At 44.1% G+C, this 27,766-nt stretch overlaps 2 protein-coding genes across 3 annotated transcripts; one reads left to right on the top strand and one right to left on the bottom strand.

The window, feature by feature from the left end:
• Positions 1-467: 467 nt before the first annotated feature.
• zgpat (zinc finger, CCCH-type with G patch domain) lies at positions 468-5,523 on the bottom strand. The gene is made up of 7 exons (XM_079180202.1): positions 5,384-5,523; positions 4,196-4,853; positions 3,662-3,795; positions 3,403-3,567; positions 3,043-3,165; positions 1,297-1,726; positions 468-1,047 (listed from the first exon to the last, which is right to left on the bottom strand). Exons 2-7 carry the CDS (start codon positions 4,795-4,797, stop codon positions 909-911), a joined length of 1,593 nt encoding a protein of 530 aa, XP_079036328.1. The 5' UTR covers positions 4,798-4,853; positions 5,384-5,523; the 3' UTR covers positions 468-908.
• A 532-nt stretch (positions 5,524-6,055) lies between these two features.
• On the top strand, positions 6,056-26,573 carry tti1 (TELO2 interacting protein 1). Of its 2 annotated transcripts, none has more exons than XM_079181234.1 (14): positions 6,056-6,187; positions 6,969-7,735; positions 9,101-9,438; positions 9,540-9,840; positions 10,861-11,038; positions 11,959-12,251; positions 14,360-14,776; positions 15,979-16,138; positions 16,429-16,593; positions 16,784-16,932; positions 17,763-17,903; positions 18,721-18,925; positions 24,687-24,774; positions 25,627-26,573. In XM_079181234.1, the coding sequence occupies exons 2-14, from the start codon at positions 7,010-7,012 to the stop codon at positions 25,832-25,834; spliced, it is 3,369 nt and encodes a 1,122-aa protein (XP_079037360.1). In that variant the 5' UTR covers positions 6,056-6,187; positions 6,969-7,009; the 3' UTR covers positions 25,835-26,573. The 2 variants fall into 2 exon arrangements, with proteins under 2 accessions (XP_079037360.1, XP_079037359.1); XM_079181233.1 differs by having other exon boundaries at positions 16,781-16,932.
• Positions 26,574-27,766: the final 1,193 nt, after the last annotated feature.

The raw sequence follows: 27,766 nt of genomic DNA, 5'->3' as shown, positions 1-27,766 counted from the left end.
ATTCTTTCGGAACGCCTTTTATTAAAAAAAGAAAAAGTTGAACATATGCGGCAAATACAATAGTTTTGTGTTTCATGCTGTACCACATAAAGATTATAAATTGCTCATAAGAAGGACCTCACCTAGAGCTGCCTAACATCTTAACTTAAACCATTACTTGAGAAGGTGGAAGTGCAGCGAGGCGGACGCAGTCACTACTCAACCCACCCACCGCCTACGGACAATGTGTGTCGGATCAACGAGCAGACGAGGTGCGCTCCAAATTCATTATTTAATAGAGGGGTTATGGTCGTGGCTTCAAAGATGCTGTGTGTGAGGCGTGGGCGAATGGAGGGGCTCCACTTCAGAACTGTGGAAAGGTCTCCCAACTCCCGAGGTTGTAATTTAAAAGTCTGCCAGACATCCGAGTACAGGTATACTGCACTTACCACTGGAGCAGCCTCTGGCTGGAATTATTGAAACCTCTCTCCGAAAAGTAAAACAAAAGAACACATTAATAATTTGGTGGCAGAGAAATCACTACAGAGGCGTATGGTTAAAAAAAAAAAAAAAGAATGAAAATTGAACATTAGGTTCTGCAAACACAGTGTTTTAGTGTGGATGAAGAAAAATACACAAAATGTTCATCACAAATAAAATTTAGTTTTGAACATTATTGTGAAGGGTTCGATTAGGAAGCAAACAACTGTTCGCACAAAATAAAACTGCTTAGTCCTCGAAAATTATAATGAGAAGCAGAAATGCTGCATTCTGCATAAAATAGGCATCGCAGCCGAGTCGAATCCATGATGCCGGTGAGAAATAATGCTAAACAATATATAGCAAAAAAACTGACGACAGGCAACGGATAAAAGTTCATTTCAGGCAGTGCTTCCCTTTATCCTCAGAGTCTTTCGAGAGAACTGATCTTAAAACTCAGTCATCTTCTTGTGCGTGTCGGCCTTCCGGTGCTCTCCCTGGATGGACAGCTCCTGGGTTTTCTGCTGGGCCAGCAGCCGGCGGGCTGCTGACAGCTTCTCCTCCAGCTGCTTCACTCTGGAGGCGTCCCTTTGCACACACAAAATAACAAACGGATTAGGACGTGGGGAGACAAGCTGGGTTTAGATGCACTTTGCAGAATAAGCCGCGGAAACAAGTGTCTAACCTCCAATTTCTGCACCTTATTTACAGTTTAACTCCCCCAAGCCATCTCAAAATAGCAACTAAAGTGCTGTGTATGTGTGTGTGTGTGTATGGGATTGCTAATGTGTCTGTACTCTCCTAATAAACGAGCAAAACACGGGAGTGAGTACTGACCTGCCCGTCTGTCTGCTGAGTGTCTCAGTCAGTTTCTGGATCTCCCTCTCGGTCTGGGACACCCTCTCAGCAGCCTGGAACAGCTTCACATTCAGAGTCCTCTTGGTGCTCTTGCCCCCCCTGTAAGCCTCCACCCCTGTCGCCGCCGCGGCCGCCGCAGCAGCAGCAGCAGCAGCAGCGCCCTCCTCGGCGGTACCGGTGCTCTTGCCTTCTAGCTTCTGGTTGAGAAAGTCAAAGACGGTACGGCGCCCTCCGGTGGCGGCGCGGGGCTTCCTGCGTCTCTTTGGGCGGCCCGTCGGTGTGCCGTCTTGGGCGACCTTGCTCTGGGTGCGTCTCTGGGTGAGCTCGGCACACTGGTCCAGAGACCTGCGTTTGGGTAGAACCACGGCCAGGACTGGCTCTACTCGACCCTCCTGCATCTTTCCCAAGCCTGAGAAAACAAAAAGCGATTGAGCGAGGAAGAGGAACACGTGTACCCAACGGGGGGAAAGCGTATGCAAAACAAACACCTGGCAACACAATGCACAATAGATTTAAACATACATTTTAAAAAGGTACAGTTAGGTTATACTTTTATGAACATTTAACACGTGAAATATGCTTTTTAATGACTCTTGTTGGCCTCTAATGTCTTGTCAACCGATGGCACCCAGCTCATTAGATTTAACTGTTAGATATCTGTATCGCATCTTTGGTGACCCATGGTTGGAACTTGTATGTCCATCAACACGAGTGTTCTTTTGATCATTTGCCTCGTCGGGACGATGTATGAACGTGATAAGATGATTTTAATGTCACTCAGCGTAAGGGAGCTGTGATTCCGGTGTGCGGGTACTCCTTGTATTGCATTATAGATTTTTTTCCTTCTATTTAGGTGCAGCTGGCAGCCACAGTGCAGAGCCCGGGGACCAACTCAGGTTCTGAGGCTAAATGCTTTGGTCAAGGGCAGAGGCGAAAGGATTTTGTAACTCGAGCATGAATGTGTTTGGGGTAGGAGGAAACCCTGGGGAACCGTGAACACGGGCAGAACATGCAAAACATGCCCCGGTCGGCCTTGGGGGGGGGGGGGGGGGGTTCTCGACCTTCTTGCTAGGGGATGACAATACAACGGAGGCACTATGCTGGTTGTAAAGCTTTAGCTTGCATGTGACGTGTTATTAGGGCCCGAGCACCCGGATGAAAACGTGCCTTTTCGCCATGAAAACAAGAAGTTATTGTATCTTACATTAAATTACAGTCATTTAGCAGACGCTTTTATCCAAAGCGACTTACAATAAGTGTATTCAACATAGGTATTCAAGAGAACTACTAGTCACCAGAAGTCATAAGTGCATCTCCTTCTTCAGCCTATAATGTCCAATCTGCCCCAAATCTTGTGGGAGCAATCGCTAGCAGAGTTCCTTGTTCATTAGAGACTGTTTGCTCCCCCCCCCCCCTTCATAGCCCCTGAAGCGTTTGTCGTACACTCGGTATAACTGCACTCAGTAGAGTTGTTTTGTTGTGTCGGGTCGAGTAGTCGTCCCACCAGTTCCCCCGACACGTGGGAAGGTGTGAGGTCTCGTTCATCGCTTGCAGCTTTAATATATGTATATGTATGTGTATGTGTATGTGTGTGTGTCAAAAGCTGTTGAAACATTTGTATTGAATGTATCGCAGCGGATGACTGAGCTTGTGTTGATTTGTTCACAACAGAACGTTATGACTTCAGAACCTAAAATGTGGTTATTGTTGTGCACTTGCACTTACCTTTCCCATATTCATAGCCCATTTTGAGCATCAGCTTGGATCCGATGCCTCTGGTATGAGCCTCCCAGCCACCAAAGTTTGCACTGTTCACCGCGTCTGTGGATTCCACAGCAGTGTCCATAACTGTTGGGTAGCAAGTGGAAGTCAAAGTGGAAACAGTCAGTTACTTTGTCAAACAACTTTCAAACTAATTCAAATATTAAAACCTTTACTGGCAAGTAGAATGGAATACTAGGCTTATAATTCGCCTCCACAATTCTATGAAAATAAACCCAAATCACATTTCATCTTTTGCAAGATTTGTAAGACGAGCTCCTGTTTTGATTTACAGAGGTATGGCAACACATAATCCATAGACACCTTTTGCAAAAGCCATATCAAGTCCATCTCCAGTGTCGTCCAGGTCAGAGTCAGAGGAGAGCGGGTCGTCTTCTCTCAAAGGCGGGATAATGCAGTCGGCCTCGAGCGCAACATCTTTCAGCAGCACCGAGTCAAACTTCACAGTGTAGAAACCACTGTCTACGTCTAAATTGAGAGAACACATTTTAGTGAGCAAAACATTCAGCTGATTCTTACCGTAAAATACATTGTCAAAAAACTGGCCCTCTCAGCGGAATACCTTTGATTTTGGCGGGGTACCAGATGCCGTCCTCGTGTCGAGCCAAGCAGGAAGAGCCTTCTTCAAGATTACTGAGGTCGAACTCAAGGAACTCTCTGAGCTCCGACACATACACCGCCTCGCCGTGGGAAAACCTTCAAAAAAAAAGGGAAAGGGAAACATAACTGAGAACAAGTGGAGTGTTCACTAGTAATTGAGGGATTCAACCAATATGGCCCATTGGAGCTCATACTGGGCTAGAAAACTGTTTCTTTCTGCCTCAGAGCTGGCCTTTAGACGGCTATGGGTCACCAAAAAAATGTGCAGATCAATACGGAGACAATGATATTATTAAAATAAAAAAGTGCAAAGAAAACAACATTTCACAGCACTGTTTATGTTTTCTGTTGCTATGGTCCGCCTGCATCATGTGGACAATGGGTGACACTTGCTGGATGGTATTTGCTACTACAAAGAAGGCAGAAATAAGCAAGTTTTAACATGCAGCAATCTTTTGCATGTGCAAGGGTAAAAAACAAAACAGCGGTACTCTACCTGCAATTCTCCAGGAAGCGGCATTTGTCCTCGAGGTAGTAAGGACAGGGCTTCATAGACTTCTGGGTGGGGTAGACGTACAGCACTCTTACTTGTGCCTCCTCTCCATCTGACGGTTCTGCCCCCATCACCATGGCATTGTGATACTCCAGTGTCCCCCATGTTGTCCGGTAGGGTGCTCTTACTTTGGTACCACTGAGTGCATCTTCTTCTTCTGCCTCCTCTTCGTCATACTCTACCCCACCTTCCTCCCCATTGTCCCCATCTCTAGGATCAGAGCTACTACCCGATGACTCCCCGAGTTTAGAGTAGAAAGCAGCCATCTCACCGTCCAATCCGCCGTTCGGAACGCTTGTGTCAGCTGCTGCCTCTGAGGTGAACGCATGCAGTCCATCACCGTTCTCGAGGCTGGCCAGTAGCCGACTCTTTTTGACAGACACCAGGCTGGACTCTGTGAGCTCTATCAGCTGACAAAGGTCGTCTTTCAGTTTGAGCAGGTCCGACTGCTGGGAAGGATCCAGGCCGGCTGACAGGACTGACTCCACCTGCTGCAGCTGGGCACCATAGGCACTGATGGCCGCCTCAAGGGTGTCTTCCTCCATGCTGACACTTGGCACGGGGCAGGACAGGAAAGGACAGCATCAAGCCTCCAAGACCCCTGAGGAAAAAGAAGATGGTTCATTTGAAGTGGAATCAAGTGAAGACATTTCAGCAGAATGAAAAGATGCACTCCTGCAAAATGCCATTATCCTTTCTCATCACACAAGAATACAATGGATCCTTTCCTGGATCCTATTGAAGTCATATTTTAGTGACTATCTATTTATAACAGAGACTCAGTGAAATGGCAGACTGAATTTGGAAGGACACAGTAACAGAGAAGATGACTGTGATCAGTGATTTAGCTAATAACGTTACCACTGAATCAATGCTAACAGATTCTGTGCTTTAACGTTACTGTAATAACGATTCACATCAACGTTACTTCCTACCCTGACGGTATGTTATGGAGGCTTTTATGGAAGCTTCATAAAACTCCCCTATCTAACGTAATTAGGTAACTACTATCAACTTTGCCAAAATATCTAACACAGCTTTGAATAGATAGCTCTATGTCAAAGCTAGTTTTAGCTAAATGTTAGCCGTCTTTAAGCTAACTTTAACTGATTATAATAACACTTGCATTACCTTCGTAATTAGCCTCGCGGTCTGACATCCACTGCACCGACGGAAAAAGTGACGGCCATGAAAATATGTGGTATGTTCAGAAATTAAGTAATTGAAATTGCTAGATCCTCCAAGTAGAACACCACAGTAACCGGTCCAGTATCAAGCTAACAGAAAAGAATGAATGGTACATCCGCGTTGTGAATTGTATTTTCTTTCAAAATAAAACAAATGTGTTCAGACATTGGATGGTTCTTACCCTCTGACCGTAGACATATACGTTTATTTACATGTCTATGGTTCTGACGACTAATGACGGTACAACGTTACAAATGTAGCTTCCTAGTGTTGAACTAGTGTCTGAAGCTATTCCCCATAATTATTTTTCATAAGACTATATTTCATATGGTAGCTTGTTTCAACAAATAAATCACTATTCTCTATGATAAACGATTAAAATGTGTGTTTCTGATTTGAGTGTGACAACGCTACTTGAATATTCAATTCAATTTCACAATTCTTCATTTAACTTGCAGGATTCACACTTTTCTACGATGAAAGCATTGTTTATTATGGTCTTGAAGATTTTTCTTTTTCACTGTAAAACGTTATGTTCTTTTATTTTGAAGATAAATCTCCAAACCCGGAAGTCTCAGTTTGCTCTACGTCGAACGTGCGCCGCCGACGCAGAATCATGACGTTACCTCAAGCCAGTGTTCAGCAACTTTATCAGTGTTTGTTGTTATATTTTTTCCATTTAAAATGAAACCTCTTCTATAGACTTACTGCTGCACAGCGGGTCCACTTAATACTACCAATGTGAAGGTAGGCCACCTGTTTGTTGACGCCAAAACCCGCAGTGCAGCTTCAGCAGCATGCTCGATGCTGTCAGCTAGCTAGCTGATAACTTAGACCAACTTAACGTTACAACGATGCTATAACTTTAACGTAAGATGTTCTGCTGCTGCTGCATAGACATAGTGTTCACATGTGTCTGCTTCTTATCTTACAATACAAATTCAACGTTGTCACAGTGGGCACTTGGTTGATAATAAGCCCTCAAAACAGCGTTGCACATACAGTAGCTAGCTCAACACTGGTTGGTACAACAAACAGTCAGGGAGGAGTCTCGAGCAATACAACATAAAACACCAGCATGACCACAATCAATAATGCTGGCATGCTGTTTAGTAAATCACCATGGACTCCCTCCTTTAACTTTGTGAACATTTAGGAAGCAGCAGGGATGAAGCAGCTTAAGTTTTAACCTCATTAGTAAGAAACGCCAGAGGGGAGTACAATGACCACAGAGTGTCAACATTCAGACATGATACCGTTTATTTTCGTAACCATTGGCTCTCTGATCAATCTGTTTTTGTAAATACCCAGAGCAGATAGGTCAAACATATTTTCAGAGCCAGTGTTGAAAAGTGATGATACATTTGATCAGAAAATCACTCCTCATACTTTAAATATGGCAGGTGGCCATTACAGATTTAATCTCACAGTCAAAATGTAAAACATTTTATCTATAAGAATACATTAATTTCATTGTCTGCTACAGTACTTGAAAAGTCTTGAGTTTTCTTGTTCTTGCATCTCCCAGTTCTTCTTCAGCACCCCTTCACTAAAGTGGCCCCTGCGGTCATGCCTTCGATCATGGCTCAGATCAGTGATCCCAAGATCGCGTTTGCCTACCTGCGCCCGGCCTGTGTCCTCCTCACCCGGGCGCCCACTGTGACCAACGTGGAGACGCTGAGCGGCCAGTTAAAAGAAGTCGACGATGCCACATTGCAGCAGCTCCAAGAGTACGTCCTCTTCCCTCTTCGCTTCGTCCTCAAAGTCCCCGGGCCCAAGAATGAAAAACTGGTGCAGACTGTGGCTGAGGCCATGAGCCACGTCCTCGAGGACACTTGTGTCCAGAGCTGGGAGACCCTCCGCGACCTCCTCTCGGAGCTTTGCCTCTGCCTCTGCTCACCGACTGATCCTGGGAAACCCGCAGACACGTCGGAGGAGCTGAAATCGGCTGTGTTGAGGTGCCTGGACGCGCTGCTTCATGCTGCCTACGGTGATATAGTCTTCAAACTCTTTGAACCGGTTATGCTGCCCGGGCTGGGAGCTGCCATATCATTGCTGCTGGCCTTAGCAGAGAAGGAGAAATCTCGAGATGTACAGGCAGCAGCGTTGAAGTGCCTCCAGGCGCTGACTCTGCAGTGCGGCTGCACTCAGGAGCATGTGGTCCCATCCTCAGAGGAGAGATGCACGATAGGCGGCACCATGGCTTCATTCCTACCTGGCATCACTGTGGCTGTAGCCAGGATCATTACAGGAGATCTGAGACAAGGCCATGCAGTCACAATCAGGGCCATCAAGGTAACACATCTCCGTGTTAGTTCAGTTCCTGGTGTGATGATGCAGTACAGCAAATCAATCCTCAAATCTTTTTACTGCAGAACTTGTTACAAGTTATTCATTCTGTCACTGTTGACGTCTGTCAGGTTTGTGTCCATTCTTATATTACGCTGTGTGTGTTTTGACTGCATTCCACACAAGGATTCGTGGATATTTTACTACAAAACAAGTTTGTTACAATTCCTATTATATATTATTAAAACTGCGACTGAGGATTATTCTTAGAGCTGCAACGATGAATGCATTAACAGAGTAGTCATCTCCACGTTTTTGGTAATCTATTATTTGTCTATTTAAGTCCATTTTCACGCAAAAATGGCAGCTGCTGAGTGGCGTAGATATAAAGCAGAGTGTGTACCGGTTGCCAAACACACCGTCCAAAAGAATAAAAGTGAGCCACCCAAAGTATATGCAGTTTTCTGCAGCAGAATGGGAGATTAGCTGTGGACAGACACGGAGTTGCAGACTCACTCACGGACAGACGGACACACACAGACCAGCGATCGCATGATTCTCCTGGCTGAGATCATATTAATCATTAATAACAACCCAAATCTTTATCGATGAATGTGTTGATTATTTCCCTTGTTGATTGATCAGAGAATAAGAACACAAATTGTCCATCACAAGCTGCTGGGACCCAAGGTGTCGTCTTCGAATTGCTGTTTTTGTCTAAAATTTTTAATATTCGGATAATAATCCTGAGAAAATCTGCAAATTTGATAAACTACATTAAATGAATGTTTGGAGCTTTAGATTAGTACATTTAAAACAATTTATAGATTTCTTTTTTTTTTAGATGAGTTTTCTGTCAGTGAATGTTTAGTTGATCATCACACTATATATTATAAATATGCTGTATATTGTATAAGAAGTGAGCGTCCCTTGATAGACTGTATGCGGTTTCAGAGGCTTCTCCACGCTGACATAATATAACATTTAAGGCAAAATGAAGTATTCATGTTATTGAGTGTAATTTTTTGACATTTACAGAAAGCATCCTTGTATCGGTTGACTTAAACCTTTTGTGTGTTTCTTCATCAAGTTGAATTTGTTTGAACAAATGAATACTGTCCAACTACCAAAATTACCAAATTACTGCCAGGACACAGAAAAATGCAAAAAAAAGCTCATCATGCCAAGCAAAATGTATAGAGTATGCTGACTTTATGCCACCTACAACTCTAATCTGATAGGATAACAGGTTGTACAGTAGGTGCAAGTTGATGGCAAACTAACCACATTTAAAAGAGCACAACTATAAAACAGTGATTACATCCTAGTCCAAATGTACAATCACCTCTTTTCACTTGTGTTGTCATTCAGGTTTGGTCCAGGACTGTGGGGCTCGTCATGGAAGACGCCCAGATTCAGGCCGGCGAGCCCAGCAAGACTCCCTCAGCCGACATGGGGAGGATCGCACAGCTGATGGTCCGCCGGACACCAGCGTGGGTGAAGAGCACGGCGGAGAGGCTGTCCGTGCTCCTGAGGAAGATCATCTCCTGCACCTCGTCTCACCAGCACTGGAGGGTCCGACTAGAGATGGTGGAGCTGGATGACCACCTGCTGGCCAGGTGTAGCCAGTCACTGGGAGAGTGTGTGGGACCGCTCCTGGAAGCGCTGGTGGGAGCAGTCAATGACGAGGAGCCCAGAGTCAGAAGGAGGTTTGATTTGCACTTGTGTGAGGAGACGATACTAAATCCCAGACTACTTGATGGCAAGATGTTTAATGAAACTTCTCTCCTGTCCCTGTCTTCTCCTCTAGGTGTGAAGTTGTCCTCAGCGAGGTGTCACTGAGGACTCAGAGACGTAGCAGCAGCGGCGGCGATATTACCAGTAAAAGCAGCAGCAGCAGCAGCAGCGCACAGACCTTCACTGATGTGCTTTCAGAGAATCTGCACTCTTTGGCCACCTCCCTGCCCAGACTGATGAGGACCTCCGACGACCAGAAGAAGCTGTTTGTCCTCAACGTGTTCCTGGGTTATCTAAAAGTGCTGGGACCGCTGGTCTCCGTGGTGCTAAACTCGGCCGCGCACCTCGAGAGGATTTCTAAAGCCTTGATGCAGGTAATCTGTCAGATTATACTTCATATTCTGTTTGAATGGGAATCAGAAAGGAACCTGGCTTCATTACTGTTGTTTAAGGGGACAGAAGCTCATTTTCAGGTTCCTGCTTGTATTTGGGGCTTCTACTAGAACACGTCTACATGCATAGGGAGAAAACAAACGCACGGAGCAGCAGTGTGTGTTCTCCCGTTAACGCTGGCACACACTGCTGCTTCCTTGATGCCAGTGTACCGCTGTGAAGCTACAGGCCTTTATTTCTTGTGTATACTAGTTTAGTATCGCAAATTTACATTTATGCATGTATATTTGGTAGATGACATGTATTGCATCCACTCACAATGTCGTTTTTTGTACTATACCTGCACCAAAGATTCAAAATACAGTTTAAATATAATGTTGTACACCAACCAGTATAATTAAATCTCTACGAGAGTGGTCATATAAGACAAGAGGACCTTTATTGTTTGTTATAGAATATAACTGTACAACATACAGCGTTTAAGCATTTTAGTGGTTGACAAGTGGAGTTAAAGGTATATTACGTAACTTTTCCACATTAAACCTCTAAAAAGGACTATACCTATGTAATATACAGTATTCTGTTGAGTTGTGTGCTTACATTATCCCAGATGTTTGCAACAATTTTCAAACCTAGAGAAATCATTTTAATCAAGGTAATGGTCAGTTTCATATGGCCGCCTGTCAGTGGCGTCACATCCCCTGTGGGTCTGCCAGAAGCTGTGGTAAATTGACTTTTTATCTATTTTTAATTAAAAACACATTTTTACGATACACTTTTAGGATCTTAGTTTGTCTTTTAGCTATATATATATATATATATATATATATATAAAACGACATATTGTGCGTTTGAATAGTCGTGTCTTTGTTTTATACAGCTCGCGTCACACAGCCAAGATAAAGTTGTCAAACCTGCTGTGGGAACACAAATCAAGCTTTGTCAGTTTTATATATGAGACCCTTTATGTCTGACTGTTGCTGTCTTGTATGCCTTTACAGGTGCTGGAGCTGGATGTGACGGATGTCCGCATTGTGGAGGAAAGGAGTCACGCTGCTACCATAGAGACGAGCCCGGGCTCTCCGGGTTCCTACTCCGCTCACACACAGAGGAAGCATTTCCTCTACTTCACAGATGAGAAGATCTTCTCTGCGCTCATGGAGATCTGTCGAACATTAGGTACGAGTGCTGTTTCACATGAACATCAGGCAAATGATCTACAGTACGTTTGTATATAACAGTATTTAATGTCCGTGTCGAATTTATTCTAGCAAAGAAATTCTTAGTCGCCCAACACTAGACTTTAAGTCTGTTGTTTCCAGAGATGCGTTTATAAGTCAAAAACGACGAATCGACGAAAGAAAGTCGACTGAGACCAAAACGAGCGATTAGTTGACTCATCAATAGAGGTGGTAGCTCTTATTGACGGGGATCCCATGAGGTGCTTTGTCGAATTTGGTAAAATTTGGACACGCAACATAATAATAACTTTGAATGAACAAGCACACAGCGCTCTGTGCAGTCCCTCAAATTGTGTTTTTGCAATACTATCTTCTAACTTTACCGCCAGCAAAATACCTCTTCTCATTAAATCAATGCTCTACTTTAAAGTTGCGGTGGTCATTTCGAAGTAAGCGACTAATAAGCCGATTTGTAAATCACCTCTGCTGATTGTATTTATCAATGTTTCTGACTGTGAGTAAACCCAGCGCGTGTGTGTCTTCTCAGGGACAGGTTTAGTGATTTGGGGTCCTTGGCAAACATTGTCTTGCTTTACTAATCACTCTTTCTCTAACTGGGACTGGCAGTGGTAGAAGAAGTACTTTAAACAATTAATAATTTAAACTAATGATTGATAGTACAACTGATAATACCGCACAGTGAAAGTCCTGCATTCTAATGTTTACTTTAAGTGAAAGAGAGGCATTATCAGCACAGTGTACTCCAATGTTTCTGTTCAAGGCGGAGCTTTTTTATTTCTAATAAGATGCTGAAAAGCTTAATGAATAAGAATGCATCATATTTTAATTGTTTTATTCTGTGAGTCAACAGAACCACTTGGTTTACATGTAGCTCTCCTCCCCTCTGTCTATCTTTAGGCTTCTACGGGAACATTTACCTGCTGACCGATCACTTCCTGGACCTGTACCAGCAGTCCTCCGCGTACAGGAAGCAGGCTGCCACGGTGCTGAACGAGATCGTCAGGGGCGCAGCAGGCATCGCCGTGGCAACAGAGGGTCACGGTCTGGAGAGTGAAGTTCGGGGACACTCTGCCAGCCGGGAGGACCTTAAAGTGGCAGTGGTGTCCGTCATGGAGGAGTACACCAGCCTGCATAACTGGCACTTGATTACCGTCAGTGAGGAGACGGAGAGGGACCGACAAGACCAGCAGGTGAGGCCGCCGAGTGTCGCTCGAGCGCTCGTGAACGTAGTTGTCCTTAAATAGCACTGGGAACTGGCTGACTGGAAGAATAAGTGTGATTGGTTGAAGCTTTAATGCATCATTGGGGCACTGAAAACGTCATGCAGCGACAAGTGTCGGGTGTCAGTTTGTTGCTTCATATCACGACTTCCGTTGAAGATGTCCTGTTGCTTGTTGCTTTGTCACGTGTGATATGGTCGAGCATAAGTATGAAACTACAGCCTGTAGGCGATTAGCTTAGCTTAGCATAAAGAACAGGAGCAGGGGGTACACAGCTAGCCTGGCTCTGTCCAAAGGTAAGAAAATCTGACAACCAGCCCCTCTAAAGCTCACTATTTAACATTTTGTATTTGTTTTGTTTAATCCATACAAAAATCTAAGTGTAAAAACATGGTCATGCAAGTGACTTGCTGGAGTCTCCGCTGAAGACAAGGCTCCAAGAAGGCCAGGAAGTCACTCCAGGCAGATGTTTTAACCTTTAGACGGAGCCAGGTTAGCTGTTTCCAGTTTCCAGTCTTCCCGCTAAGCTAAGAAAAGCTGCAGCTTCATATTTAGCGCAGAGACATAAGAGTGGTTTAATCTTCTCATCTCACTCTTGTCACTTTTAAAGTCCCAATGCAAAGGAAGTTGGAGCATTTTTAGCTGCTGTAATGGCTTGCAAAAAAATAATCCAATCAAATGAGACTTTGGGGGACAAGCTAGCCACACCAGTCATATGAAACCGCACTCCACTGATTGTGCATCATAGTACCTAGAAATTCGACAAAGTTTGCCTTTCATCTCTCCCTCCTCCTGCTCCTGCATCTAACGGCAGCTGAGGGAGGTGTGAGTGTGGAGCCAACAGTCCTCTGTAGCTCCGATCCCACTCGTCTTTGAATGAAGAAGTCTCATTTGGTATTCCGTGAATGTTTTCTAATCATGCTCAGCCCGCAGCCGCACAACTCTTTCTGCACTTAAGTTCGATCAGATCGCTCCACTCCGAACAAACAAAGACATCCACACTTCGCTCACAATATGGCCGTGTGCAGTTATGCCTAAACAGGCCTAACAAGAGGGTTCAGGCTTCAAGTGAGTGCTCTAAACTTTCAAGGCCAACAGAGGCCTGAAAACACTGGCAGCGCTGTGTTCTTTGGAGATAAACTTTCAGTTTCTCTTTGTCAGCTAAAATGTGTGCCCAGAGGCACACCAGCGAATGAAAAGGATTCTGAGCACAGTAATGTACACTTGTTAGAGGGAAGGTTTGGCCACTGCTGTGGGGTTCTCCCTCAAATCAAACTCGTAAAAAAAGCATTATAGAATAGATATATGAACTCTAGAAACTACAGGCGGTTAGCTGTAAATGCTGACATCAGTGTTCAGCACAGCCACAGTGTTTATGCTGTCTGTACTGATACAGCAAGTTACTGATGACTGATGTGAGCTACGTTCATCTGTACAGGAAAGTCAAACAAATAGTCTTTTATGAGTTGGAGGGCTTGAACAGCCAATAGAGGCTTTGAATATTTTAATAATGTATTCAATTTTGGAATGTGGTGATATTGCTGTTTTGGCTATCTGATGTGTTTTCAAAGTAAGGTACCCTGTGCACTTTCTTTTCGACATACCCTGTTTATCACCATTGGTTTAATCCTTTTTCTTCCTCAAAAAACATCCATGTGCATCCATGTTTGCTTGCTAGCAGTGCTCTTCCTGTTACTGTGTTATCTTTCTCTACTTTACTACCACCTCAAAAACTAATCTTTGTCAGGACTGTGAATTGTCTCTCAGAAACACTGCTCCACAGCGCTCATAGAAATGATCCACAGGGTACCTTTAAGATTGTTGGATGAAGTATTTTCTGTGCGACTTCATCCCTCACTTTACAATCAGCCAACACAACACAAGTTAACATTATCTTCTAAATGAACCTTCAACAGCATTGACGTGAATCTGTGTTTCAGTCAGTGGACCTTCATCAGCAAAGATTCATCATCATCTATGTATTGACCTTTTTATGTCTATGAACTAAAACACTATTGAATAGTTCAAGAGAACTATATGAGGTTGTATGATGGCATTTGTCTTTTGTCTTTCTGCAGCTACTCAGCCCAGCAGGACTCCTCTCCATATCCAACAATGATGTCAGCAACACCAAAGCAAACTCTCTCCAAGTGATTCCCTCCTCGTTTGGCAGCCCTTCTTCCTCGTCGTCGACCTCCGCAATCCACCAGCTCAACAGCAACATCTGGCAGCTGTGCATCCAACTCGAGGGCATCGCCTGCTTTGCTCAGGCACTGGGACGGGACTTCAGGCCCATTTTGATGACATCACTGTATCCCGTACTGGAGAAAGCCGGGGAGGAGACGCTGCTGGTCAGCCAGGCGGCGCTGGGCTCCATGTGGGACATCAGTAAGGCCTGTGGCTACCACTCCCTGAAGGAGCTGATCAACGAGAACTCCGACTACCTGCTCAATGACGTATCTCTTAACCTGCAGAGGCTCGGCCAGCACCCACAGGTAACACTGTCACGGTTCGGTGGGTTGTTAGACTGCACGGCAGCACTGCAGGAGGAGGGGAAATAAATAACAACTAAGGAAAGAGAGACGACGTTTTTAAGATCATTTAAGAAAGGAAGTGGTGTGAGCAGGAAGTTCAGTAAGATGATATTATCCTTTCAAAGTGCAAATATAACAAGAAAATGTAGGAAAAGTTAGTGTTTTATAGTTTCATTAGCGGATATGGTTGTGCAAATTAGTGGTGCGGCAACTAACAATTATTGATTATCAATTTGTCTTTTTTTGTTTAACTAATTAATTGTTTAGTCTATGGAATGTAACAAAATAATGAAATTAATATGCCATAAGTTGAAGAAGGTGACATCTTGTTTTGTCGGACCTAAAGTCCAAAACACAAAGATGTTCAATTTACAAAACAACAATATTTAGAATTTGTGCTTCATTTTGTTTTTATCTAATTTTCTTATAATCATCGTTTTATACAATTAAATCATATTTACATTCGTGGGGTACTCACACTTGGGACATTGTTCTGCAAGTCACAAATAAGTCTGAAGATTCAAAGTGAAGTCCTATACTTTGTGTTTTGTGTCCTAATTTTGTAATTACGCACACTTCACTAGAGGTAAGGTTATTTACATTTGTCACACAGAGTAACAGGATAGTATATGAAGAATGATAATAAATGCTTCGATTAATTTATCTGTTTCAAATGAACAGCAAAATGATCAGGTTTGGTATCTTAAATTGTTCCTGTGAAAACTAAAATCATTTGTCATTTCTAATCTGAATGTTTTTGCATGCTGCTAATCATTTTATTTTTTTTGACCACATCAGAGGTTTTACATCTGAATGTTGTCAGTCCACTCGCCACCAGAGCACCTCTCCCTCTTCTTAGTACAATGTGATTGGCTGCTGCCAGACTGATTCAAAGTGTTTCATAACTTATTGTTTTCGGCTTGCGGAGGCATAACAAGTCATTCCAAGTCAAAAGGCTAAAGTCACATGAGGTCACAAGTCATTGGTATTAAAGTTAAAGTTTTTGTCAGGTCAAGCTTACAGACGTTACATTGATGACTCGAGTTTGATTCTAGTCCAAGTCTCGAGTGCTCTGGTTTATGGCCCAGGTGAACACTGTGAACGGGCCTGCATGGGTTTAGTGTCGAGCATGTATTTCATCATATTCCCGTCTCCTTGGCCAGGCTCCACGGGTGTTGACGGTGATGTTGACTCACTCCGACTGCAGCCTGCTGCCTCTGGTCGGCGACATCGTTCAGGATGTGCTGACGGCTCTGGATCTCAGCTACGACCACAAGGCCGCACTCTTCTGCTCCGTGCTGCACGCACTCATGAAGGCGCTGGGTGAGGTTTCAAAAGTCTACTCATTTATCACATGTGGCTTGGGTGAAAAAGGATGAATTTAGTAGATTGCGTATGCGACACTACAAAACCCATACAACACTGTACCACACCATACACCACGCTTTACTTAAGCATTCAATTCCGTTATAGTGAAAACATTTCAGGTTCATTTACAGGTGACCTCTAAGAGACGAGACAAAATACAGGAAAGGATGATGCGTACTAGCGCTTTGGCGTCACACACCTCACTGCGTCACTAACCTAACCTGCTCTGGTTCTTCTTCCTTTAGCGAGGTGGTTCCCCTCCAGTTGTGGTAGGACCCGTGAGTCTGCCGGACCCAAACACACCTCCCCTCCCAAGGAAGTCCTCGACATCCGCCAGTTCCTGCTGGATCTCCGCAAACAGAAAGAGCTGGCAGAGGGCATTGGAATAGAGGACGACACCGAAGACCTTGGTAATACAGTGCGATGTCTGTATGAGGACACAACCGTAGTTGTAGTGTAGGTTTCATGTTGTTGTCATGTTAGATGGAACTGATCAGTCGCGGGAATAGTAATAAAGTATGAAATATAAAAGCCCAAAACAACATTGGGTGTTCGCAGAGTCGATCAATCACACGTCACCCATCACTGTCCCTCCAGAAGTCCCACCTCCCACAGACTGTGAGGATGTCGAAGATATCGGTGGTCCTGATGTGAAAGCCGAGCTTCCCGCCCACCTCAGCATCACTAAAGATGTCATGGAGCGCTGCATTCACCTGCTGTCCGACCCGAGTCTCAGGCTCCGACTCAAGGTAGTGTCTCCGGTGTGATGGGGAACGTTTGGTTTAGAGGATAGTAATCCTGGTGAGGGTTGTTCACTCTTGTAATGGAAGCCTTTTTAAGTGCATAGATACTGTAGAAAGAGTTTTGCCTCTACACTGTAACACCAGCTGTATTGGTGTTACAAATCTCCCAGCCACACATGATGCCCCCATGAAGATCTAATACAAAACGGACTGAGATATTGTTTAAAAAAAGCAGTATTTGGTGTATAATACATCGCTCAGGCTTGCTAGAAACCACTTTAACCTCATTATAGACGGGGGCAGCAGCAATATGTAATTTAGCCACCTGAAAGAAAGGCTCACCTTTTAAAAACATCTACATCCGTTTAAGTGAGCGCTATAGTTAGAATATTTTCCAACAGAGAACTGAACTGAAACTTATTCATGTTCTCTTCAATGCCAAAACAGTATTGATAAAATTCACTTTAAGCTCAGTTCCTTGTCGGAAGATATTCTAACTATAGTGTACACTTAAACGGATATTGATTTTTTTTTTTTAGGAGGCTAAAATATGTATTGCTGATGTGGATCCATGGAGCCTGGCCAACAAGACAGTGAAATGGTGAAATGCATGTGATGTATCAGTGATGAATCAACCAACCCCCACAGCTCAGTTCAGCTGAAACAGGCCAGCTGCACTGTAGAAAAACCATTATTTCTTAAACATTGTTACTAAGGAGCTTTTGACCTCCATTATGGCGGACAGAGGTTGTGTTACATCACCTAAGAGCTACCTGTCCAGATGTAGGTGTTGCTGTATCCATAGCAACGGGTGTGCTGCATGTGCTTGTCCTCAGGTGCTGGACGTGCTGGAGCTGTGCGTGTGTGTGCTGAGTGAGAGGGAAAACGAGTTGCTGCCTATGGCCCATCGCTGCTGGCCCGCCCTCCTACAGAGACTCACAGCCGACGACCCTTTAGCAGTCCTCCGAGCCTTCAGGGTACGTAAAGCAAGTCCGTCTCTCCATTTACTCAGTCGTAGTAATAAGAAGACTGAAGAGTGTTCATTGACTGTGTCAGTCGGTCATCTAACAACGTATGCAGCTTGATAGTGTGGAAAAAGTTCATACAAAGTTTATTAGGTAACTGTTTAATGTTGTATTACATTATATTTTGCATATTGTGTTTATGTACATCATGTGCAACAACAGGTCTGGCTACATTATTGACTAAATTGAAATAACACAAGTGTTGTCTAATGTCAGCATGGACTGTCTATAATGGTTCCTTTTGGCAGGATGTGTCATTGTTTGTAATTCTGTGGAAAAAAAATGTCAAAACACTCTAAACTAACAAGACAGGGAAGTCATTACGTTGTCATCCCAGAACTGGCTTCTTCAAATTATTTCAGAGCGTCGCAGAGGATGAAAATATCCCTCTGCCTTGTTCCCTGATGAATGAAGATCACACTTGTGTCTGATCATTTCTCAAAGTACAGGTGTCCATTGATTCTGCTGTCGCTGTGGATTAGTCTGCTTGTCTTTAGTTGGACCAGTTTTGTATCTTTCTCTCATATTTTCCCTGATGAACTGACAGAATCTGACATAACTGCTTTGTAAATTGTCATTTACTCATCGCTGGCTGCTGTCAGACTGTGCTATGGTCATCAGCAATGTGGCAGCTTTTGGGGTAAATACAATGGTTCATCCAGGGGATAATACAGTGTAATTAGTCAGAAGATGAACTAACGGGACATTTTATTACATTATAGCAACTCGCTATGCTTGACGTACTTCACATGACGCGTCTCTCCGCCAGGTGCTGTGCACGCTGGGTGAAACATGCGGCGACTTCCTGCGGAGGAGGGTGTCCAAAGAGGTTCTGCCCAAGCTGAGCTCCTCGCTGGTGCGGCAGGCTCCGGTCAGCGCCAAGGCCGGACCCGTCTACACGCACACCCTGGCCTACAAGCTGCAGCTGGCTGTGCTGCAGGGGCTGGGCTCACTGTGCCAGAGGCTGGATCTGGGTGAGGGAATAGAAATGCACGCCACACAAACAACACAGGTTTTCCCCAGACGCAACATACATCATCATCATCCTGTGCTGGACATGGTATGACCCAGAGTACAACCATGGTCATACCAGGATAACAAGTGGACAGAGAACACTTGATTGTGGTTCTTAACTCTAATAGGGCAGGTTTCTTATTGGTTAGTGCAACATTAGGCCCATTTAAGTGAGACCAGCCTCAATTTGCATGATGTAATTATGTTATATTTACCAAAGTGTGTTGAATAATGAGAGCATCTGATGAATTACCAGAGCAAAATTGTGCTCAGTCAAGCCATTAACAAGAAGCAGCCAGTAATCTATAGCAATAAAGTTCATTCAACTCTCTTTCCAGCGGCAGCATTAAAGGAATAGTTTGCAATTTTTGGACGCAAATATTTTGCTTTCTTTCTGAGCATAAGATTGAAGAAGAGAAAGATGATGAATGCTATTGTTGTGTTTGTGCGTCAAGAACGGAGCGGGAGTCAGGATGTGGTTGCTCATCATTAAGACTCGATCAGAGGGAAACGAATGACCCAACTCTGTCCAAAGTGAAGCTGCCTATAGCACCAACATGTCTAAAGCAGGCTCATTTACAGCTTTTTGCACAATTATGTAAATACTTTGGGATTGCACTTGGCTGTGGTTTGCTAACAAATAGTTCAAGGTCATAACTCTCCCCAAATAGTCATTTCGGGTTATTTAAAAAAAAATGTAGCATTCATTTTGATGACTTTATATTGAAATGGGTGGATGTGAAAGCTTCTCTGCATCCTCCCAATATGGCCACCTCATTTCCCAAAACACACACAGAGCACGGTGGCTTTATTTACCACCAGGTGGCAGTCTTGTATAACAGTGAAAACCAGGCAGGAGTTTGTGTATCTCAATGTTCCTGCTCTGTCTTACTATGAAGAACTAAAGACACCTTATACAAATTTGCAATCCATGTATTTATTGATACGTTACAGTCATTTTCTTCTTGGTGCTTGTCTCTCTTGTATTTGGGACGAGGCAGTGGCCTTCACGACGATGTGCCTTTCAGATCAGTATTGTTTTGTTAACCTTCCTTTGTTGATAGCGCAGCTTTACATCCCATGCGTTGCAGTGTGCCGCAAGTGCACAGGCCAGTTCCACTCGCACACTGAATCCCAAGACTCTCAGTGGAGCATCGTAACTTAAAAGGCCTTCAGGCTGCGGCAGCGCTTGAATCCAACATATTTTAATGATGACTTTGAACATACAGACTTGAGCCAACCGAGCCGACAGGATGCTGCTGAATCCTTAGTCGCAGTCTCGATAACTGCCGCGAGCAGCGCTTCTCCCTCGAGCTCCGGCTCACCACAAGCAAACAACACACGTTAAATCTGCACAGCCATCAGCAAATCAAGAAGCTACAGGAAAGGAGAACATTTCATTCATTTACTCCAATTTTTTTTTTACAGTTGTGTATTTTGTGCTTGGCACGTCTTCAGCATAATATCAGAAAATGTTCATCCAAAGTGGCCCGGGGGGGCTCAGTGCCAGTGTGTTAAGATGATATAATTATGAGCTGCTTGTCTCATTTTTCATCAATCCTCATGTTCATTAAGCAGCTGCGTCCCCGTCACAGCACCGGGTTCAGGTTGCTCTGATTTCCCGACACTGCTGAATACTCGAGAGGAAACACAGTACTTATAGTGAAACCAAAAGCACCGTAATGCGCTTAATGCGATCTCTATTTTGGTGCGTTTACTTATGTCTGCAACGTGTGAGTGGGGCTACGTGTTTTTTCAACCTAGGAAGGAATAATTGCAATCAGTGATGAAGATGGTCTTTTCCTTCATTCAGTGGTAATCATAATCACTTGTACTTCCTAAGGACTGTGAGTATGCATGAAGTGGTTGGTGGGGCTCCAGCAGCAAAGTGCACAGATGTTTAATACAGCTGAATCATAGGGATCATTATTTTTGTTTTTGAAGCAAAAATAATGGCTTTTATTCTGCAGCATCAGATTTTTTTTTGGGGGGGGGGGGGGGCACGAATGTTAAGTTTCTGTCCAAAGACCTGAAATGTGATACTGAGTAGTGTTATCTCCAGTCTGGGAGAGGGAGGGGAAAAATACTATTTAATACTATTTACAGTTTAAACAGTAGGTCATGGGTATGATCGGTCACCACAACAAGACCCTGGTACTGTAAACTGCAGTAATCAGTCTCTTCCTTTGTGGGAATATAAAAGCTCAGTGAAAACCAGAACAAGCAGAGATGGTTCTTTTTTTTCTGTTGAAAATCTATAAAGACAACATTGAATCTTACTCTTATGAAGCCAACAAACATTACATATATAATGTGCAAAAGAGACCCGTGTACGGTATATATAAATACAGACGGAACATAAAAGACGCCGTCTGCAGCCATCCAATAATAGAGAGAAATGTGTCGTACGCTTCGGAGGAAGTCGGATCACGTGGCACGTTTCCAGCTCCTCCTGCGGGCTGCACCTTTATTTCCTATCCACGAAAATTACAAACCGAATCGTTGACAGCGGACAACCCCTGGCGGCTACCGAAAACGTGTTGGACTTTGTGCTAAGAATATGAATTCATCTCTCGCTCACTCACTACTTTTTTTTTGTTGGCGACCTCCCGATTGTTCTTACGTAACGATAATATCAAAAAGTCTTTCAACGCGTCTAGAATGAGGTTGTCTGTCACACAGCCAGGGTTATGTTGCATTTGATCTTATAGCGCTTACCTTTCATCATAAAACAATGTACATGTAGTCACATTCATGAAGTGCCTACAGGTATAGGCTTAGGTTGACCCCTTCTCATGGAACGATGTTCCTTCAGGCTCGTTGCGCATCCTTTCAGTGTCTGCCAGCTCCTCCCAGGTTCCCACATGAGAGACGACAGAAGTCTAGCTCTGCAGCCACAGCTACAGCCATTACAAGTGTAATGAGACATTCAGCTCACAGTTTGGTTTGATACGCCACGCCGGCTTCTCGCTTTGACGTTAACACAGTATTGCAAACAAAATCAGAATAAAAACAATCACGACTGGATTATTATTGAGAGACAAAATGTATTTTACTTTACCATTGTAATTCCCCTTCAATAAGAAATAATCAACCAAAGTGTGGAAAAAAGCAACAAAATATACGATTGTGGACTCAAACGGTAAACGTTACGCTGTAGCTGTGAGTTTTCACATTGCGGTATGGTTTTGCTAGTCTTCTTTTATTAGCTGTGTGGTAAAGTCACAGTAGGACAATCTACCACAGTCAATTAACTGCAAATGCTGTATTAGTTAGTGCAGCCGACCACAGATAACTTTGTGAACACTCACTGACAGATTTTTTCTGTCTTTCACTGAAAACTGCTACAAGATAGTTCTGTATACGTGTTGGGTCGTTACTTTGCATTTGGCTTACTGATAGTTTGCTGTATTATACTGTGGAAACAACAAAAGGCCAATTGTTTTATTTTCTTATTAAAGGATGATTATGCTTTATTTCAACTTGGCTTTTATTTGTGTAGTTTTGGCCATCATTTGTATCACTTTATGAGAATAATGTATTTGCGATTTTGAGATCAGGGAAGTCGGTGGCATCGCTAAAAGTGTCCGACAGTGGGAAAACATGAGCAGTCTGACGATTAGACAGGTTGTAATAAATCTGCAACATTGCTTTATTCATGATCTATTGAGGTAACTGCATTTAAAGTTTACCACACGGGTCCGCTTTACAGAAACGCTCCACGATGGCTGATAACTCACCTGTTTAGCTGTAATATGTGCTTGATGTTTATTTGTTCTATATTTATTATGACACGTTGGCGTGTCATGCACTGGTAGTTGGCTGCCAGTTGGTGTGTCAGTGCCAGTACACATGTTAGAGGAGTGCAAGCTGCAGAAGTAGAGGCGCAGCTAGTAAAGGTTGTTTTACGGTTGCTCCCAGATGAGTTGCAGTGTTGCAGAAGGAAGAATATATATATCTTTTATCACGGTCGTCTTTGAGTCTCAGGGTTCCTCAGTTTGACGCCCGTTTCTGCTCTGTGATGGTTGCTACACTACATGTTGACGTGTAGCGTTAAAGGCGCGATACAAATGCAAGTCCACCAACCAGTAACCACGTACCCAGTGATGTGTTGAGAGGAGAGGACACAGAGCAGACCTCTGTGTGGACAGGCCGCCCACTCGCTGCCGTGTAGGAGACAGTTTATAGCTTAACAATCCCCCCTTTGGGGTTAATAAGTGCACTCTGTGGCTATCTGTGTCCAGGCTTTCCTTGTCGCCGTCTCTACATGATACCAGGATTTAATTAGTGTCAAAATGGGAAGTCTTCAAGGGTCATTGAGGGTTTTCTTCTGCTCGCGCAACAGCATGCGGGTGATTTTGGCAGATAGACCTGGTGTATGGTGCAGCTTTTAAACCGCGGAAAAGCAACCTCTATCCATTGCATGACCACGACATTATTAGCTCACTTCAAATGTTTTAGCTACAACCTTCATATGGCTGGAATGTATTTAAGTAAAAAGAAAAAATGTCATTAAAGAAAAGAGTCTAGCCCATGCATTTAAGATCCCTGCGCACTGTTTTTTTTATTACTTTTGGGGATTTGAAGTCGGGAGATGGAGGGGATGCGAAAGAGCAGGAGAGAAACAGTCAGCGGCTGCAGCCTTTACTCGTGTGAATACCGATTTCTGGCTACAGCTTTACCTCTGGGACGCCTGCAGCAAGCCAATTACCGAGCCTCAGTCACAGGGAGAGAAAGACAGAAACACAGATTGACTGAAGCAAATAATGCTTTCCAGCCCCGCAGTTCCAGCTTCAGCTCCAATTCCACCCCGTGATTCATTTACCAGAAAATCTCAACAGCACCTGGCCCACTTCCTCCTTAAGTATTTCCCACTTCTCTGCTTCCCTCCGAGCACCTTGGTTCCACCAAAGACTCCAGGCTACGAGTGCCGCACCAGAAACAAGAGGAAGAAAGGGGGGATGAAAGCGGCCGCCGAATAATCACATTTAAGTCTGAAATGTGCACCGCTGCTTTTATTCTCGACGCGCAGCGAGCAGGCCCGGCTCAAGCCGAGTGTGGGTTGAATCGGCAAACAGGGTGAGCGGGGAAAGGGAGAGAGAGACGTGTTTTGAAATGAGGCTTGAAAGGCAGCCCAGTCCGCAGCTTAGGGAATCGCTAAATGTCTGCTGGGAAGGAGAGAGAGAGAGAGAGAGAGAGAGAGAGAGAGGGAGAGAGAGAGATGAGATGAAAGAGTGGAGAGAAGTCATGTGGATGGAGGGAGCAGGAGCTGGCAAGGCTATAAAAGGTAGAGATAAAGAACAGGGGGGGGCGGGAAAGGTAGCCATTTTCACATACATCCACTCCTCAAAAGGGGGGGGGGTGTGAAAACCAGAGATGTTGTAACGGCTTGCTGTGAAATGTTTTCCTCGGCCATCTCAGCAGTTTCTCTCTGCTCATTAGGAGTTAGAAGAGGATCTCTTTCTCTCTCTCCCCCCTTTCTCTTCCTCCTCCCTTCCCTATCTACCATCTTACCAAGCTACGCCGTGTGCTGGGAACTGTGATTACATCTTGAGTGTTTGATCGTGTGGATTTAAGGAAAGGGTATATAACGTTGATATCGATAGTGGCCGATTGTTTCCTGATATGATTATATTGTTCTGCGGATGACTTTAAGTGTAGCATGATATTATGTACCGAGAGGATGAAATGCAGTAACAGTTCTGTGTTTGGGTTTCTCAGGTGATGCCGACCTGGATGCCGTCTGTGAGGCCTGCCTGCCCTACCTGAGCTGTAGACAGCCAATCAGACTGCAGGAGGCCGGCCGAAGGTGAGCCCTGATCCAAAGTCCTTGCATGTGATGCTGTACATTACAGTTTGTACTTCACTACATTTGTTTGACTGCCGTCGTTACGCTGCTGATTTATTTACATATAAAACAATCACCTGTTGGGTTGTTATAGATTCAATTAGCCAACAGTATATAAGGTAATTTTCTGATGATTAATCAGCTTATGCTGTCATCTCTATTTAAGATACAGCGCACACGCCTGGAGGAGCTTCTTAATGTTGGCCGTCCGTGGTGCTGAATATTATGCTGAGTACACTTTAAAGTATCTTTGCATATTAAAGTGTCTGTAAGCCGTGCAATACATTTAAAATGCACACATCAAATATGTGAGTGCTGTAAAGGACACAAAGAAATGTTTTATACTATGTGGAATGGTTCACTATATAATTCATGTTCCTGGGTGGAAGTCAATTTAAGACCGTACACTGATTGATTTACTTGCTGCTCGTAGTAAACCTGTAAATGTCATGAATATGCAGGTCATCTACTGGGAATGTCATTCTGTCATTGTTTCTGTATTAGACCTACTGTGTATATTATCCCTGTGGGAAGCAACACGCACACCATAATTAAACAGAAAAGCAGAGACAGATTCCTACGTGTGTCTTTGTTACGAGTTCTATTTGGGCCGATGATCCGACACTCACACCCACTTCGCCACGTGATTGGTCAGCTGTGCGGAGGTGAGAGAGGAGCCAGGGTTTCTCTCTCTGTATGTGTGTATGCGTATTTAAATGTCTTGTCACTTTGGATTACAGGAAGGTGTTTATATATATATATATATATATATATTCTAGCCCAGAGATAATCTTCTTCCATTCCTCTCCACAGCGTTTTCCAACACTTGATCCAGGTGGATCCGGATGCCTTCTGGTTTACCCTAAACGAGCTGCACTGCCCCTCCTCCTACGTGCCGCCCCACCCGGACCTCCAGCCTGTGCATCTGAGCGGAATGGGTCGACCGAGGGACGAGTACTCCGACAACGTGCTGAAACTGCTGAGGGAGGAGTTCGGCTCGGCTGCCGAGACAGCCAGCTAATGAGCTAGCGATTGATGTGATCGACTCGTGCCTCACACGGACGGACGGCCTATTGAACCGCTAACTCAAACAAGTCAGTTCACCAAAAGAAAAATCTGACAATTGTGCCGAAAGACGGCCATCAAGATAGCGCTGCGATAACCTTCATGCTCTACACAGCTCTGATGAGCAGCGAGGTGCAAAAGGAAAATATCAATGGAGCATATCTGCTGCAGTTGCCTCTCCTGCTGCAGGTGCAGAAAGCAGGAACACTTGCGACAGCGCTTCTACATTAGGAGACATGCCGGCACAGTGCAGATGTTTTTCATTCCATGTGAGAATATATAGACATATACATATGCAAATGTTATGTTGTTCTGGGACTTTTATACTGATTAACTTGGCTGTTAGTGACTCAGATAGAACGCTTTTCTGTGACCCTGAACCATTCTTAATTAAAACAATCATCAAATACTCACACTATTCAAAATACTTTGTCATGTTGCAGTCAAACATTAAGCGCTTGAAGAAAAGGCCTCAAACGTTATTGGTGTCAACTAAAACGTGTCTTTAGCACTAACGGAAAAGCTCAAATGTCTGGCCAGATTGATGATCTTTTTACTTTAAAGTCCTTAACGGGGAACTCCACCGGTTTCACACATCAAAGGCTGCTGACAGGTTCTTGGCGAGTACGACTGAATATGTGAAGAAAGCTGTAGAAAGCCTTTTGTGGCTCCAGAGGGAGCTCTGTGAAGTCCGATGCCTACAGGCGATGTCACTTGAGTCGGCATCGGATGGGGTTGAAGACTACAAAGGTAAAAGATCGGGGGGGGGGGGGGGGAAGTTAAAAAGAAGTGAGCTTACCAGACGTCTGTAGCGCGCTCCTCATCTCTGTCTGAGTGTAGCCACTCAAGGCTACGTCAGCCGCTACGGGCATAACACGACCGAATCTCAGACAAGACTGTCGGCATGTGTGTTGCATGCATTGTGTAGGCAAGTGTTCCAAATACGTGGCTCTTGGTCTTAGAGGATGTCCACTGATTTTACACAGCTGATTGGCCGTTTTCTCCTCTACCTCTTTCCTGTCAATACGATTCTTAGAGACGCCAATGCCTTTTGTTGAGATTCTGAATTCTCAAGTGGAGCGCTGTGCACATGGTTTCGGTTTATAGATTGTATAGAAGTCAGTGAGGAAATGACTCTACTTCCCAATGGATTTATTACCTCAGTAAACATGAGTTTATGGTCTCAATCACAGCAGGATGTTCATTTAGTAAATAATGGTCCATTTAGAGTAAACATTACAATAAAGCAGAGTATGCTTCAGGGCGGGGCTACCTTGTGTTTGACAGGCCATGATTGTGAGTTCTCTGTTTTTTCGTCTTGCAACTTTAACCCTTTCGCAGTATGTTTTCAGTTCATTAAAGTGAATTGCAACATTTTGGTCACTTAAAAATGTCTTCTTTAGCGTTGGATTGTACGTAGCTCCGGTAACTACGTCCACTTATGTACAGTCTATGCTTCTACCCCCCAGCTACCCCATCCCCCATCCCCCACCCCCATTATTATGTCCTTCCCCCTCCCAAAAAAAACATGTCAAATGTCACTCAGCCTTTCTAGATATGTCTCACAAATAGTGTATTTTTTATTGAACAGTCTCCAATTACCAAGTATCTAGTTCAGCTCATCTGCGTTAGGTATTTTGCTGGTAATATTCTATACTTTTCATTTTGTCATCAAAACCCTGGATTGACCCTGTTTTTAAAGATTTTACACATTCAGTAGGAGCCAGTGGGCAAAGAGGTTAAGTGCCACAAACAGGTTCGGGCAGTCAGGACGTTTTGAGATTTGCTTGTCATAAGAGTAAAACCAGACTCAACCTGTAAGGATTCTATGGCGGTGTAGCTCTATAACGGATGGAGGAACTCTGCCCCATTAGGAGATGCCCTCACT

Source organism: Pholis gunnellus (assembly GCF_910591455.1).
Source record: "Pholis gunnellus genome assembly, chromosome: 2".
NCBI lineage: Eukaryota > Metazoa > Chordata > Actinopteri > Perciformes > Pholidae > Pholis > Pholis gunnellus.
Note: the sequence above shows the minus strand (reverse complement) of the source record. Positions and strands in the feature narration are given on the sequence as shown.

Coding starts and splice junctions, on each gene's coding strand:
- zgpat (XM_079180202.1), bottom strand. CDS start 4,797: ATGGAGGAAGACACCCTTGAGGCGGCCATCAGTGCCTATGGTGCCCAG. Junction 3,568..3,661: donor GTACCCCGCCAAAATCAAAG/GTATTCCGCTGA, acceptor CTCTCAATTTAG/ACGTAGACAGTGGTTTCTAC. Junction 1,727..3,042: donor GGGCTATGAATATGGGAAAG/GTAAGTGCAAGT, acceptor TTGTTTTCTCAG/GCTTGGGAAAGATGCAGGAG.
- tti1 (XM_079181233.1), top strand. CDS start 7,010: ATGCCTTCGATCATGGCTCAGATCAGTGATCCCAAGATCGCGTTTGCC. Junction 9,439..9,539: donor GAGCCCAGAGTCAGAAGGAG/GTTTGATTTGCA, acceptor CTTCTCCTCTAG/GTGTGAAGTTGTCCTCAGCG. Junction 16,933..17,762: donor GTCTCAGGCTCCGACTCAAG/GTAGTGTCTCCG, acceptor GCTTGTCCTCAG/GTGCTGGACGTGCTGGAGCT.